General features: G+C 41.5%; 1 protein-coding gene across 11 annotated transcripts in view; it reads right to left on the bottom strand.

The window, feature by feature from the left end:
• Positions 1–16790, bottom strand: part of FHIP1A (FHF complex subunit HOOK interacting protein 1A) — a 278113-nt gene that overhangs the window by 82631 nt on the left and 178692 nt on the right. For 9 of the 11 annotated variants that reach the window (XM_027117171.1, XM_027117175.1, XM_027117173.1 and 6 more), the window contains 3 exons: positions 14684–15310; positions 3298–3456; positions 1075–1161 (listed from right to left, as the gene is read on the bottom strand). In XM_027117171.1, coding sequence (XP_026972972.1) covers positions 1075–1161; positions 3298–3456; positions 14684–15310 — 873 coding nt within the window. The remainder of the gene's footprint in view (positions 1–1074; positions 1162–3297; positions 3457–14683; positions 15311–16790) is intronic. The other 2 variants (XM_027117174.1, XM_027117179.1) reach the window with 2 other exon arrangements.

Raw genomic sequence — 16790 nt, 5'->3', positions numbered from 1 at the left:
TTCAAAGACTTGGTTCCTTGGTTCCCATAAACCAGTGAAATAACCTGGAATCACAACCAAGATTACCTCCTGAACCCAGAAGTAACACAAAAATCCTAGTCAGACCAAGTACCCTGTTTGTTTGGCAAAATATTGCTACTGTGCTCAAAAGGCACTAAATGATAAGAGGTGAACATCTTCCACCAAGACCTGCTGCTCTAAACGAGAACTCCCATCATCACCACAGCCAGGCTTCCAAGTTGTCATGATCAGGTGTTCTTAGCTTCTATAAAACGTGAGCCCATGGAAGTGGAACGTCCAGATATACAAAGGTGGGCATTCCATCAGAAGGCACGTGATACGTTGTTCCTTGCTTCTCTCCCTGCCAGGGCTGTCAATGCCAATAACTTGACAAGGAGCCTCTGAACTAAGTACTGTATATGTGTCTTTACTTAGTGAAAAAAGAAAACTCCTTAAAATTAGAATGCTAGGTCCACGATGTCTCCTGATAGCTCACAATAGAAAAGATATCAGTCGATTTATTCCATGAAATGAGAGCGTCATAAGGAATTCAGAGTGATGCTAATGAGACAGCCAACCTTTGATGGGACCTTCACTTGGCTTCGCTTTAATTTTTGCTGTCACAAAGCTGTTATAATAAAAAACTATGTTCTGTTAAGTAGATGGCAGCTCCAGGGCACTTGTGCCACCAGCGCCCCTCTCCATGTCCACAGGAAGCCTCACACTCTCTATGACAGACCTCTTAAGCTCAGAGGACAGCTTCACAGAGAGTTCCAAGTAGCCACTACCTATGAACTCAAGTAGACCCAAGAGCCAGTCCAGTTGCCAATGCTTGTTTAGACTCCCTTACTGGACATTCACAATGTCCTGTTCTATGACATCAAATGGATCCCATCAGACTTAAGCTGTTGCCGGCATTAAGACCTGTAATTGATACTGGTAAGGAATATGGATGGAATGAGAAGGAAAATAAGGCTAAAGTCGCCATCAAGTCAATTACACTGTGTTCACCTTCCTCAGTTTCCATCAGCTGTACTAGAAACAGGTAGAAGATTACATCAGCCAATCACTGACCTTATGGAGAGCTGGAGCCAAGACTGGTACCAAGAATCCATTGTAAATATAATTGACGAGCTGATTACGAATCAAGGGGTGAGCCACCTGAGAGAGAAACGGCAGTCATGAAAAGGTAAGGAGCGCAATCTTTAGGTCTTCTTAAAATCAACCATTTCTGTGTACATCCTGAATTCAAGAAGGAAATCCAAATTTTGGCCATTTATTCCACGGTTAAAGAAAAACGCAGACTTCAAACCAACATGTAATTTTTCCAGATGGTTTATCCCATTATAAACAGCCTGGACTTTCAAATTTTAAAACGGGTAATTTTAAGTTTTTATCTGAAAAAACAATAATAAATAGACTGATTATGTATAGGGACTCGTAAATTAAAGTCGACAAACTGGAAAGTATAATTTTTGCTCCATAACTTCCTCTATGTCCTATCTCAACCTGTGACTAATTAAAAAAATAATAAGAACTGTCAAAATAGACAATTAAAAACATTCATTTTGGTAGCAGAAAAAAAATTCTCATTTTGAAAATGCATTTTCTGATAATCATTTATATTGAGGAAGAAAGCATTTAGAAAATTTTTTCATAAAAAAGATACTGTTAAAAAGCAGAAAACATTATCAGAGGTACAACACTTCCTATATTTAATTTTCAAAATATATTTAGCATGGATAAGCCTTACTAATATCTTTTATAATTACAACCATCCCTGGGTGTCTGTAGGGAACTGGTTCCTGGATGCCCACCCCTACCAGGATACCAAAGTCGGCAGATGTTTAAGTCCCTTATATAAAGTGGCACAGTATTTGCATATAATCTACACACGTCTTCCCATATACTGTAAATCATCTCTAAATTACTGTATAATACATAATACAATATACATAGTTGTAAATACAATGTAAACGCTGTGTAAATAGTTGCTGGTACACAGCAAATTCAAGTTTTGCACCCTTTGGAACTTTCTGGATTTTTTTCGAAATATTTTCAGATCCTCTGTTGGTTGAATCCACAACTGTGGAACCTGCAGATACAGGGGTCAACTGTAATCTCTTCACTTATACCCCCAAACAAAAAATCTTAAAAGTATATGGCTTCAATCTCAAAATATGATACAAAATGTATCATTTCTCTGTTCTTAACCATGCCCGTTAGCTTTCTCCTTCTCTAAAAAAATAAAAATAGCATCAAACAATAAAGTAAAAAGCAATTTCTAGGGAAGTGAGGCTAGATCTTTAAACTACTGACAATCTCTCTCTCTGTGTACATTTGGGGAGAAACTAATAGTTCCATCTTTTTTATTTCCACATTCTTCTGCAAGAAAATATTGACAGACTGTAATGTTAAAGGAAAAAATAACTTAAGATGCAATCCATTTATCTCATACATAAATAAAATTTCCTTTGCCTTAGCAATAAAAATGAGATGGGAACTAAAGTAATTTACTTGCATTTTCTTCCAGAAGCCATTTCTTTATTTGGTAGATAAACAGATTATAACTAACATTTTTCACCTTACAATCACCATAAAGAAAATTTGATTTCTTAATAAATCCAAGATTAAGGTAATATTTGTGCTATATAGAAATAAAACATTTTTTGATGAAAACCTACTACACCCTTGTGTATTTATAAAATCTGGTTTTTTTTTACTGAAAACAGTAACAAGAAATCTGAAGGTAAAAATCTAATCAAAAAGCCAATATACTAGAGTTCAGTGGTTGTTTGTTCCCCGAAGCAGGCCAATTTCAAACCAAATTTAATTTGTGTTGCTAAGAAGATGCTTAACTTCTAAATTCAATTGGAATAACAATATTCTTTATGCAGTAAGCACCATTAAGCAAAATAAAGTGTTTTCCTTTGTAGACTCCCAAGAAGACCTTGAAGTGAAAGTGGTATAATTTGGAGTACTTAGAAGCCTAAAAATATCTATTTACTGAGTCAGGCAGTGAACTTATTTTTGATAGTTAAGTGGATAATCAAAACAGAATTAACACTTTTTATAACGAAGGTAAAGAAAATCTACTCTTTTTTTCTCAATTGAAACTACCCAGAAACCTCTAAACTAACACTTTTACTCATTCGAGAACATTCAGTAGGCTTAAAGTAAAGCATCAGTATTCCATAAACGTTTATTGAAATAAGAAAAGGAATGTTTATCAACTGATCCTTCACAATGCTTGTATCCTGAATGGACCACGACAGAGGGTTCCTTGCCTGCTCCCACCTGAATGACGGCGTTGCAGAACTCAAGGGAGTTCATGAACTGGACCAGAGGAGGGAGCAGGACCCAGTCGTCCTTCAGAAGGCAGTGCCATTCCTCGTCTTTCTCTTCCAGCTTGGCAGGCAGGGAAGAGTACAGACCACTGAGCCCGGTCGCAAGCACCTGTGTTCAGAAATAAAAACGTAATAAACACTTTCCCCAGGTTCTTAACCTGCAACAAACAGCTCCCAGGTGATGCCACTGCCACTGGTCCAGACTGTACTTTAGGTGGCGAGGTATTCCAGCATCAGAGGCTGTCAGCTAGGAAGGATTCCACAGCTGGAGGCGGGAGGGAAGGACAACTCCAGCAGAGGGAACAGAAGCACCAGAGGTCTTCGGCTAATACCTACGCGATTCTACAGGTTGTTTATCTCCTACGTGCCAGGCCTATGCTGGGCAGTGGTAGGGGGAGTGAGGGAGACACATGCAAGGTGAAGAAAACATGGTTCCGGCACCCAAGGTATGCAGGAGAGGAGCGAACTCATAAACAGTGCGTTCTATTACACGACGCTGAGTGCACACACAGAGATGACCCACACCCCCCGTTCCACGGGGACACACCCTGGACTGAGGCGGCCCGGGACAGAAGATCTCACACGGGCAGCATGAGTAGCTTTATGAGAAAGATTCCTGCAGGCATGTTAAAGCTCATGACTGACACGTGCGTGCTTCCAGTTTAGAGAGTGCTTTCATCTCATCTCCACAAATTATAGCAAGAAGAAAGAACTGGGGGTCACAGGTCAGTTAGATGGGATGACGAAACTTCAAACAGAGGTAAAATGGGTCTACACGGAAGCATCGGCAGTGGGAAAAAGAGGAGTAAAGAAAGGGGAGGATCACATGTAAGGTGGACATGAGGGTGAGCTAACTATCATACCTACCTATCCAGTATTAATCCAAAGCTCACAAGGTTTACTTTCTTCCCCTGCTCGGTTTCTAAATGACACTGACAGTGTTTGGGCTCAGTTAGTGACGGTGAGTGAGAACTCCAAACTGTCACTTTATCCAGCTTGGTCATTAAGAAAATGCAGATGCATCAATTGAGACAGAAATATAGAAAAGGAAAACACATGTCGACTGCCTAGTAGTTTTATCTTGTGGAGAACAGGACCAAGGAAAACAATGAATTTCACAGTACGGGGAAGTGATGCCAGCCAAACAGCACCTTAGGGCTCCTGATCTGGTCGATGTGCAAAGGATGGACAGGAAGTGCCCAGAAAGAAACACAGAAGTGATTTATAAAAGGGGTTGCTCTAGGGTAAACCCTGAGGTTATAAGGAACTCAAATGGGATAGAAACATTCAAGAAAACATTCCATTCTGAATTAGGCCCAGAAAAGAAACAGCAAAGTATTCACTGATCTCACAGTCTCATAAGAGATGAACAGGCAATTATAACAGTGTAATAAATGCTCAAACTACATAATAGAAAATATGTCACCGTGGATATACAAACCCAGACTTGGAGTGTTGGGAGCAGGAAATGTTCTCAGAAGAAGTGATGTCGGGCTCCCCTGGTGGCGCAGTGGTTAAGAATCCGCCTGCCAATGCGGGGAACACGGGTTCGAGCCCTGGTCCGGGAAGATCCCACATGCTGCGGAGCAACTAAGCCCGCGCACCACAACTACTAAAGCCCGTGCACCTAGAGCCCATGCTCTGCAACAAGAGAAGCCACCGCAATGAGAAGCCCACGCACCACCACGAAGAGGAGTCCCCGCTCACCGCAACTAGAGAAAGCCCACGCCCAGCAACGAAGACCCAATGCAGCCAAAAATAAATTAATTAAATAAATAAATTTTTTTAAAAAAGAAGTGATGTCTAAGCTGCTGAAGAATGAATAAGAGTTAGCCAGAAAAAGAATGTTGGAAAGAAGAATATTCCAAGCAAAGGATGTACAAAAGCTCAAAGGAGCAAGAAAACATGGCACCTTCTGGAACTAAGAGAAGTGCAGTATTACTGGAGCATATAGTTAGAGATGGGAGGAGCCTGGCGGGTACGCTGGAGCCAGATCCTGCAGGGTTCTGTAGGACAGAATACAGAGCTAGAGCCCAGTGGAGAGTCCAGCAGACAGTGTGTGGGTCTGATGCCTACGAGAGGCATCTGGACTAGAGATGGAGCCCTGGAGCTGTCCACATGGCGATGAGACCCCAAGCTATACAGACCAGAGAGAGAAGGGAAGGGAGGTTTAGACCATGAGCTATAACAAAATAATCCATAGTGCCTGGTGTCAGACACAGAAAGTCAAAAGGAGGTATAAGGACCTCCCTGGCAGTCCAGTGGTTAAGACTTCTTCCAGTGCAGGGGGTGCGGGTTCGATCCCTGGTCGGGGAGCTAGGATCCCACACGCCTCGGGGCCAAGAAAACCAAACCATAAAACAGAAGCAATATTGTAACAAACTCAATAAAGACTTTAAATATGGTCCACATCAAAAATACTCCTTAGGGACTTCCCTGGTGGCACAGTGGTTAAGAATCCGCCAGCCAGTGTGGGGGACACGGGTTCGAGCCCTGGTCCGGGAAGGTCCCACATGCTGCGGAGCAACTAAACCCGTGCGCCACAACTACTGAGCCTGCACTCTAGAGCCCATGAGCCACAACTACTGAGCCCGAGTGCCACAGCTACTGAGGCCCGCGTGCCTAGAGCCCGAGCTCCACACAAGAGAAGCCACCACCACGAGAAGCCTGCGCACCACAATGAAGAGTAGCCCCTGCTCTCTGCAACTAGAGAAAGCCCACACCCAGCAACGAAGACCCAACACAGCCAAAAATAAAATATAAATACATTTATTTTGAAAAAAGGAGGTGTGGATCCCGGCGTGCCAAACTTGGAAAAATTACCTACAAACTGTTGCCTCTCCTCCCCCGTCTTGATCCTAGAGCACCCTCTGGAGCTCCCTGTGTAGCAACTGTCCTCCGTGCATTTATTAATTTATCAGCCCTCTTCTCCATCTCACCTGGCCTGACATGTTCATTCTCACCCACACAGCAGATGTGGGTGACTTGCCCAGTCAGACGCTAGCAGTACTTCCCCTGAGTAACACATCCGTCAACAACAGAGGATGGGCCTGAGGATTGGTCACCTGGAGGTCTCAGTGCAGAGAAACCAGACGCCGCCAGGGGGCAAATGGGGGAGGGGCGGGATGGGGGAGGGGTGGGGATAGGGGCTATGAGCCCACAGTGGAGTGTGAGGGCAGCAAGAGAAAGACACGAACCGTCTCAACAGTGGAGAAACAGAAAGGTTACATACATTTCTCTGTTCTATTTCCTAGTGACCTAGATTTACTCGTTCATTCATTCACTCACTCATCTAAAAAAAAAAAATCAGTGAGCACCGTCAGGCCAGGTACTATGTTAAGTACGGGACATACGATAGTAGACAAGATAATGCACGTATCTCTTTCAAAATCAGGGCATCTGTGGTCCCAGAGGAGAATGTCCCCGATTTAAAAGCATTTAGCTCCTTGTCAGCAAACCCAAACAAATCACTTAATTTCCAGTTTTGAATGTGACCCCAAGTGAGCTGTTTGTTATAAATTAGAAACCGCTGGCAAGAGAGAACAGAGACCAAAAGTTCTCCTTGAAGGGAAATCTAATCTTGATGCCGCATTTTAAAAATCGATTACATTTGCTAACTCATGCTAAATTAACCAGAGAACAAAGGCTTTAATTCTGCATCCTCCCAATTCCTTAACCACTTTGAGGCTTTGAAAAAGAATTCATAAAGACAGCTTAATTTGTCTGACTAAGAAGCTGGGAATAACTATTCAGTCTATCAGTATAATTGCAGCAACATTAATTTTCAAATTACATACATCAGTGGCGGTAATTAAAAAGAACACATACCTAATATTCACTTGTTTTTAAAACAGTGTTCTGAAAAGGGCATGGCTGAGATGCGAACACGGCCCACCTGTGCCGGAGGACAGTGCGGTGTGCCCGCTGGACACGCACTCCTGCCATGTGCTCGCCCCTGGAAGCAGAGCCAGAGAATGTTTCTGCAATGGTCTCCAGCGTAACGAAGAAACACAGAAGAAAACAGTCTGCACGATAAAGAGGACTACACGGGCTTAAGAGCAAGATTCCAAATCTTTACTGCTAAATATTTATCTTTTCCAAGACTTTGCTCAGAGTTCAGATTCCTTCATCCAATACACATATAATTCTAGAAGACCAACGACAGGCCAGGCACCGTGTCAGGCCGGTGCTGGGGAAAGAGCATTGAGCGAGTCAGACTGGGTGAGATGGAGAAGACCACCAATCAACCAATAAATGCAAGAAAGGCAATTACTCCAGGAAGAGATGCAGGTGGTGCTGTGGGAACAGGAAGAGGGGAAGGGAGGGGCAGCAACAGGTCTGCAGGTAATTCTTCCGAGAGTTTGATGGCACAATCTATTTCCTTTCAAGTTTAATTTTTACCTTAAAAATGTAAGAATATATAGACATTCAACAGCAAATTTTTTTTAAAATGCTCATCCACTCTTTTAGCCTTTTACTGATCCTGACCACAAAAAAAAGTAACTGTAAAACATTGTATTTATTCCCAACAGATTATTAACTTTTTTTTTTTTTTAGCCGCGCCGTGAGGCATGTGGGTCTTAGTTCCCCAACCAGGGATCGAACCCGTGTCCCCCTGCGTTGGGAGTGTGGAATCTTAACCACTGGACCGCCAGGGAAGTCCCATAACCCAGTATTTTTAATTTATCTTTTCTCAAGAGTCTTAAAAAAACAAATCACCATATAAAACCACAAGGATGACAATTTAAAAAAGCAAACCACTTCCCTGACGGCAGTATAGCATGGTAATTGTTGAGACCATGGATTTCAGTATCAGACTAACGTGGTTTTGAACCTGTCTCTGCCATTCACAGGCAGAAAGTCCCTGAAAGTTCCGTTTCTTCACTGAGCTGCTGCAAGGACTGAAGGAAATCGTGCACATAAAGAGGTAGGCATGATGGTTTACACACAGCAATGCTTCCGACGGAGGGAAGAGAGATGATGTGCACAGAGCAGTGAGCAATCTGGAAAGGTCCGTCCCCCGTTAACTTTAAACATCTAATAGTACCCAGTTAATTTCAGCAAAAACAAAAAGATCGTAAGCAGATGGCTTTAGTCTGAAGCTAGCAGCAAAACACCTGGTGGGGACCATATGTGACAACTTGCCGAAATAAAGAGCCTCATAAATTTTAGATATGGGATAAATAACTTTCTACCTGCGGCTGTGTACCGAAAGGCTGCTTATTTCAATTTGCATTTCCTAATGTATGTGTAGGCTGTTTTCGACTTTTGCCAATATGTAACAAGTGACAGGGCTTAATCATCAATACTCCGTTTAAAAAAATCAAAAGAAGCTACGGTCATATACTCCTCAACCATTCATTGGCACTAAATAGTTCCCTAGAGTATCCCCATTCTCTTTCTTTTCTTGGGAAAATACAGCTTGAGACAAGAGGCAGCAGAACCAGCAAGCTCTTCCTATCAACCACAGAACAAAAGTTTCCAAAAGTGGTCCAGTTTCCTGAAAGAGTCATTACTCTTCCCAAAGCCTGATGCTAACACACTTTGACAATCATACTAATTAGAGAAAGCTTTTTGTCAATTGTGGTCCTTAGCTGGATGGTTAATAGTGTATGCTTTTATCTTCAACATAAAGAGGTCTTTTTTTTTTAATTATGTTGTCAGTTGTAATTATAGAAATCTGGGTACAAACGACATTATGGGATCTATCCTGAGGGGCAACTTAGCACAAGGAAGCTCTGTGTTCCATTCTGGCAAATAAGGTCAGCTGGAGATGTTTTTCCTCTAATTTTAATGAACTGTACAGTGTTTTAAAACACTTTTTTTATGAAAGCAACAACTACTCAGTGAAATCTGCCTATAACTTAGTAAGTGGAAATCTAAACGTTAAAAGCATGCTCCATTCTAGCCTAATATGTTTAAATGTGTAAAATATGAAATATTACAAAAATGTAGAATAGAAAACCATCCACAAGATTTAAGATTTTAATATTTTGCCATAATTTCTTCAGAGTGCTCTTTATTATTTTAAAAATAAAACATTACAAATAGAGCTAAACCCTACTCCAATCCCATTACCATCCCTCCTCCTTCCTTTGCCCCCAAAAGTAACCACAGTCCTGAACTTACTACCTATTACTCCTGTGCTTGTTTTTGTACTTCTACTGTATTCACAGGTATCCAAAAACCAGTATACACTAAGATTTCGTCTTAAAACTTCATGTAAATTTTATGTAAATATTAACATACTATATGTAACCTTTTGCTACTTACTTTTTTATGTTTCTAGATTTTATGCTTCTTGTTTTTACGTTTATTGGTGTTCACACATGTAGATGCAGTTACATGCTAATAAATGTGAAATGTGATTCATTCTTTTTTTATTGAAGTACAGCTGACTTACAATATTATTAGTTTCAACATAACATAGTAACTTGATATTTTTATAGATTACACTCCATTCAAAATTATTATAAAATATTGACTATATTCCCTGTGCTGTACATTACATCCTTGTAACTTATTTACATTATACCTAGTAGTTTGTACCCTTCACCTATTTTGCCCTGACCCCAAGCCCTCTCCCCACTGATAACCACGAGTTTGTTCTCTGTACCTGTGAGTCTTTTCCTGTTTTGTCATATTTCTTCATTTGTTTTATTTTTTAGATTCCACATATAAGTGAAGACATATTTGTCTTTCTCTTATTTATTTCCTAAGCATAATACCCTCCAGGTCCATCCATGCTGTTTCAAATGGCAAAATTTCATTCCATTTTTATACAAAGAAAACAAAATACTATTTCGAAAAGATCCGCGCACCCCAATGCTATACAATATCTTTGTGCATGTACCCTTGTAAACATGTGCCAGATTTCCCTAGGGCAGATATCTAGAAGTGAAGATGCAGGATCACATGGTACGCAAATATTCAATTTCATTAAATATTGCCATATGGCTTTCCTGCGTTATTGTACCAATTTATATTCTCAAGAGTTCCTGTTTTCCCACCCCCTTGACAGCACTTGGTGTTATCAGATGTCTAATGGTTAGCGACTCTGATGCCATGACCTGGTGTTTCATTGTGGGTTCATTTGTATTTCCCTGACGCTAGAGACGATGAGCATATCTTCATATATTTATCAGGTTTGGGGTCTTTTGGGAAATGTCTGCTCGTATCCTTCACCCATGTTTCCTCATTTTCTTATTAATTTGTAGTATTACAAATATTTTTGTATATTTTGGGTACCAACCACTTGTAGTTATGTGTGTTGCAAATATCTTCTCCCAATCTGTGTTTTTGCTTTTTTAAAATTTATTTATTTATTTATTTGGCCGCTCCGGGTTTTAGTTGAGGCACACGGGATCTCTGTTGCCGCGTGTAGGATCTTTAATTGCAGCATGCGGGATCCGGTTCCCAGACCAGGGATCGAACCCGGGTGTGGTTAAGAATCCACGCTTCCAATGCAGGGAGCAGGGGTTCCATCCCTGGTCAGGGAACTAAGATCCCACATGCCGTGCCATGCAGCCAAAATGAAAAAAAGAGTCACTTGGGGCCTAATTGGGAAACTGGATATTAGATCATATTATGGAATTATTGTATAATTTTCTTAGTGTAGTAATGGTATTGTGATTATGCAGGAGCATGTCCTTATTTGTAGGAGATACATGTTAAAAATACTTGATGCCTATAATTTAATTTCAAATGGCACAGCAAAACAAATAAAGGGCATAGGTGATAAATATACAGAAGTATGACAAATATTAACAATTTTGAATTTAAACAGTGTGTACATGGTGTTCATTTTAGTATTCTTCCAAGTTTTCTGTATTTTGCTTTTTTCCATAATAAAAAGTTGTAAAACATAAATTGCATTAACTTTATGGACTGACTTGCAGAAAAGTGTCCTCTACACAATATCTACAAACTGCAGGGCTTTCCATTTACTTCTATCTTATTTTATGCCCTTCGATAAAGTTGTATAATTTTTCTTGTGAAGGCCTTTTCCATATTTGTTAGATTTGTTCAAGATAAATCATGATGCTTTTGTGAATTGTACCTTTTTATTTTTTTAAAATAAATTTATTTATTATTTTTTTTAATTTTTGGCTGCGTTGGGTCTTTGTTGCTGCGCTCGGGCTTTCTCTAGCTGTGGCGAGCGGGGGCTATTCTTTGTTGTGGTGTGCGGGCTTCTCATTGCAGTGGCTTCTCTTGTTGAGGAGCACAGGCTCTAGGTGCACGGGCTTCAGTTGTTGTGGCACTCAGGCTCAGCAGTTGTGGCTCGCGGACTCTAGAGCGCAGGCTCAGTAGTTGTGGCACAAGGCTTAGCTGCTCCACGGCATGTGGGATCTTCCCAGATCAGGGCTCAACCCGTGTCCCCTGCTTCGGCAGGTGGATTCTTAACCACTGCGCTACCAGGGAAGTCCAATGGTACCTTTTTAAAATTGACATGGAGATACTGAACAGGTGAACCACGTAAATGTTTTGATGGTTTGTTTTAATACCTGCACTCCTTCTTTAATAGCAGAACTACCCAAAACAATTCAAGTAAGCCCAAACTCAAACCTTTGCAGAGCCCCTGCACAAAAAAGCCTCATTGTTTAATGAGCTGCTGCCTCCACGTCACTGCTCAGACCCAGCTCCTCTCTTACGTTCTCATTCCTGCCACTCTTGTTTCTCGACCCTAATGTGTGTCCCTGCTTCCTCCGCAACTCCCAAACTTACATAGTCAGATTAAACTCCTACAAGAATGTTGATCATGCTGTGTTCTTGATCAAATCTCTTCAAGAGCCCTCCAAACTGAATGAATATGGCAACTGTGGTAGGCAGAATAATGGTCCCCCCAGACCTGTCTATATGCTGGTTCCTGAGCCTGTGAACAAATGAGGTTCCATGGCAAAGGAAAATTAATGTGGCAGATGGAATTAAGGGTGCTAATCAGCTGATCTTTAAATAGAGATGATCTTAAAAATCTTTAAATCCTGGATGATCCAGGTAAACACAATGTCCTTGTGGAAGTGGGAGAGGCAGGCAGAAGAGCAGAGTCAGAGGGAGACGTGACTACAGAAGGATGGTCAGAGAGACGCAGTACTGCTGACTGTGAAAATGGGGGAGGGGGCCATGAGCTAAGGGGTGTGGGCAGCCTCTAGAAGCTGGAGAAGGCAAGGAAACGGACTCACCACAACAGCCTCCAGAAAGGAGCACAGCCCTGCCGACATCCTGATTTTAGCCCAGTGAGACCTTCTGGACTTCTAACCTACGGCAAGACACTACTACTGTAAGATAATAATTTGTGTTGTTTAAAGCCGCTAGAGTTTTTGGTAATTTGTTACAGGCGCAGTAGAAAACTAATACAGCAACGTATTCCAAAGAGGCTTAGATTCAGGGTGAGACGTTACATTTTTGCCTTAAGATATATTCTTTAAAAAGAGTTTATAGGGCTTCCCTGGTGGTGCAGTGGTTGAGAGTCCACCTGCCGACGCAGGGGACACGGGTTTCGTGCCCCGGTCCAGGAAGATCCCACATGCCGCAGAGCGGCTGGGCCCGTGAGCCATGGCCACTGGGCCTGTGCGTCCGGAGCCTGTGCTCCGCAACGGGAGAGGCCACAACAGTGAGAGGCCCGCGTACCGCAAAAAAAAAAAAAAAAAAAAAAAAAAGAGTTTATAATCTAGTTTATAATTCTGTTGAAGGAGATAAGGAAGGGAGATTTAATATGTTGGCACAGATGAATGGAATCAGTGCTTCACTTCCCATTCGATTCTCAATCTTTGTGCAATTTCTTATTCCATTGGTCAGAAGCCAGAAGAGAAGAGATAACATGGCACCCTGAACTTAATTGAAATTCTATTTTTCAAAATTTTTACTCATTTGTTTCCCCTGAAATAAATATTTACCACACACTAGGGGACTCTGGTCTATTAGTGAAAATAGGACTCAGTAGTATAAAGAAGATTACTGCTTTTGAACCTCAAAGCAAAATACAGTATGTTACTCACTAGGATTGCTATTAGCATCTGGGGCAGGTCAGCTCTTTCCTGTGCGTGACCGTTCCACAAGCTACTGGACATTAAGCATCCCTGGCCCCTGCACACTAAATGCCAGCTGACCTCCCTCCCAGGCGACCCCGTGTCCCTTGACAACCAAACACACCCCACGTACACTTCTAAATGCCCTCACCCCGGTCCAGAACTACCCACGGAGTGTTAATTAACAATGAATCTGATCTACTTATGGCAACTTGCCTGGCCTGTTCTAATAAAACTCACTAATGGTCTTAACACACGATTCCAGCAGAATCAGGAATATTTAAGGCAATACAGTTTATAAAGTAACATAATGAGATGATTGATACAAAGAACAGATAATGGAAATAAACCGGAAATGTTCACTGATTTAGGAAAATAAAAATAGCTGTGGCCCAACATTTGACAAACCAAGAGAAGATACAAATCTATAAATCTGTCATTTAAATCACACCAAAAAATAACCAGAGTCCTAAGGCTTCTTAAGAATCTCAGACATCTCCTAGTATTTTCTAGGACTATGACTGGGCCTGGCTACTCGGGCATCTCCAAAAGACCTTACCCTTTATTTCTCACCAACCAACTATTAAGAAACTATACAGGGACTTCCCTGGTGGTCCAGTGGTAAGACTCCTCGCTCCCAATGCAGGGGGCCCGGGTTCCATCCCTGGCCAGGGAACTAGGTCCCGCATGCATGCAGCAACTAAGAAGTCCGCATGCCACAACTAAAGATCCCGCGTGCCGCAATGAAGACCTGGTACAGCCTAAATAAATAAACATTAAAAGGAAAAGAAAAAGAAACTATACAGAGCACTTCTTGCTACTTCAAAGTGTAAATATGTATTCCTTCTTTAAAAAATAAAATCAGTGCTTTGGATCTACAATTTTGGTCATTATCTTGCTGGGAAACAAATTAATTTGTGAAGCCAGCTGTGAGGGGTCTGACCATATGCCATGACTCACTGGCACAGAATCAACCTGAAAAGCTAAGCATATAAGAAGAGCAGGTTTTACCAACTGCTCAGGATATGCTCTTAGAAAAAACTAAAACAGCTCGGAACCCAACAGAAATGAACCAAGAAACAGTAACACGTATAGTTTCCTCTGTTGGCTTATTTCCAGCTGACACTGCTCAGCCGAATGGCATCTCAACTTAAATTCCTCTGCTCCCTCCAAAAGATTTCCTCTAAATATCTTTCCATAGAAAGTGCCAAGGATAGTCTGCTGAAAAGAAAGGAATAAAAAAGTATTTGTCATTAGCCCAGGAGAGGAGAAGAGAAGCGGGTGGAAAATGGGCCAACAAGAAGGACTTACTGGACAAAAGTAGGTGTTCTCCACGATGTGATGGGCCACCATGCTGTTCTCAGCAGAGAGAGACATGATGAAGAGCAAAGCATCCCGGGCCTGCTGGCCTACAGTCCCCTCCCGGTGAATGAAGGGAATCAGAAGAGAGAAGATGAGGAAGTTGGCAGCCCCTTGGTCCTCGCTAGTGTGGAAGAAGAGTTCCAGGATGGATGGATCTTTGGCAAGAATGGAACAGAGCTGATTGAGCAGGACAACCAGCTTCCCCTCCACAGTGGGGGTGGTTGTTCCTGAACAAGAGCTCAGCAACATCATCAGGGGCTTCAGGATGGGCTTGTGATGCAGCAGAGGCTGGTGGGACTGGGTGATCAACATCTCATACATCTTTAGCTGCTCCATTTTAGTCTCATCAGTAAATTCCCGTCTCAGACTCCAAAGGAAGAGTTTTTCCATGATGTTCTCAGAGACCACAAATTCCAGGATTGGCCCCATGGCAGCATCCCTGGCTTGCTCTTCAATCAGCAAAAAGAGCATGTGTTCTACATAGTTCTGTACAGCACTGGCCTCATCTGGAGGGATGAACCCATATTTTGCCTGGGTGTTCTTCAAGGGGTCATGCTTCTCTAAGATTTTCACAACCTGAAACCAAATCAAACATGTGTCATCCATCTGATGTTTATCACAACTACAAAAACACACCACTGCTAATCGTACCAAATCTTCATGGAAAATGTAAGAGCCATGACCCCCAACAAGATGCATGTGAGCATTCTGTGTCTCCCTCTCATGAGAACAAAATGAAGGGGTTAAACTACAGAAAGAAGATGTCTGAAGTTGTTCATTTGTCATAGTGACAAATGTTGGCAACCTAAATGTCAAAGAAAGTAATATGGTCATGTAAATTAAGCTACATGCATTCCTGGGCCTATTATTATGAAGACTATTAAGCAAAATGAAAAATAAAAACCTGTAAGTGATATGCCAGATGAAAAAATAAGTCACTTGTATATAGTTAGATCCATCATTATCAACTATGTCAAAAACACACAAGTGAAAAAAGACTGAAAAGAAACATGGAAAAACAGTAATCGCTTTTGTGTTCAAAGTAATGACAAGTTCTTAAATTTTTTTCTAAACTGTCAAGAATATAATTCACTTTGTTATAAAGCAGAAACTAAGACACCATTGTAAAGCAATTATACTACAATAAAGATGTTAAAAAAAAAAAGAATATAATAGTGCTTTTAGGGACTTCCCTGGTGGTGCAGTGGTTAAGAATCCACCTGCCAATGCAGGGGACACGGGTTCGAGGCCTGGTCCGGGAAGATCTCACATGCCGTAGAGCAACAAAGCCCGTGCGCCACAACTACTCAGCCTGTGCTCTACAGCCCGCATGCCACAACTACTGAGCCCGTGTGCCACAACTACTGAAGCCCGCGCACCTAGAGCCCGTGCTCCGCAACAAGAGAAGCCACCGCAATGAGAAGCCCGCGCAACACAATGAAGAGTAGCCCCCACTCGCCACAACTAGAGAAAGCCCACGCGCAGCAACAAAGACCCAATGCAGCCAAAAATAAATAGATTAAATAAATTTTTAAAATAATAATAATAGTGCTTTTAAATTTTAAAATACACTAAATAAGTAAGACTACCCGTGTTCTCCTACAAATAGAGTTGATCTGGAGATTTCAGCAGCGGGACACAGCTCCTCAATGCCCTTGACAGAATAATAGCCCTCTCTCCTCTACCTGGATTGGCACCCTCTTCAACCAAGCATGCATCATTAGGAAGGATGAAAGGAAACAGATGAACTGATGAACAAGTGACACGTACCTAGCAGAATCCCCGAACATACAGCATATGTTGAAATTTTAAGCACAAAGAGTTTGAATTGTGCATTTTTTTAAGCCAGAAAAAAATTTTGAGATAACCAATTACAAAATAAAGCCCTAAAGCACAGGGTTTCTATTTGGGGTAATGAAAAAGTTTTGGAAATAGTGGTGATGGTTGCACGACATTGTGAATGTAGTTAATGCCATTGAATTATACACCTAAAAATGATGAAGATGGCAAACTTTGTTTTACATATATACATATATATATATATATATATATATAT

The sequence above is a fragment of the Aethalodelphis obliquidens genome, unplaced genomic scaffold (assembly GCF_003676395.1).
Source record: "Aethalodelphis obliquidens isolate GAN/ISIS:26980383/991018 unplaced genomic scaffold, ASM367639v1 scaffold17, whole genome shotgun sequence".
In the NCBI taxonomy this organism is placed as follows: domain Eukaryota; kingdom Metazoa; phylum Chordata; class Mammalia; order Artiodactyla; family Delphinidae; genus Aethalodelphis; species Aethalodelphis obliquidens.
This window is presented reverse-complemented; position numbering and strand designations above follow the sequence as displayed.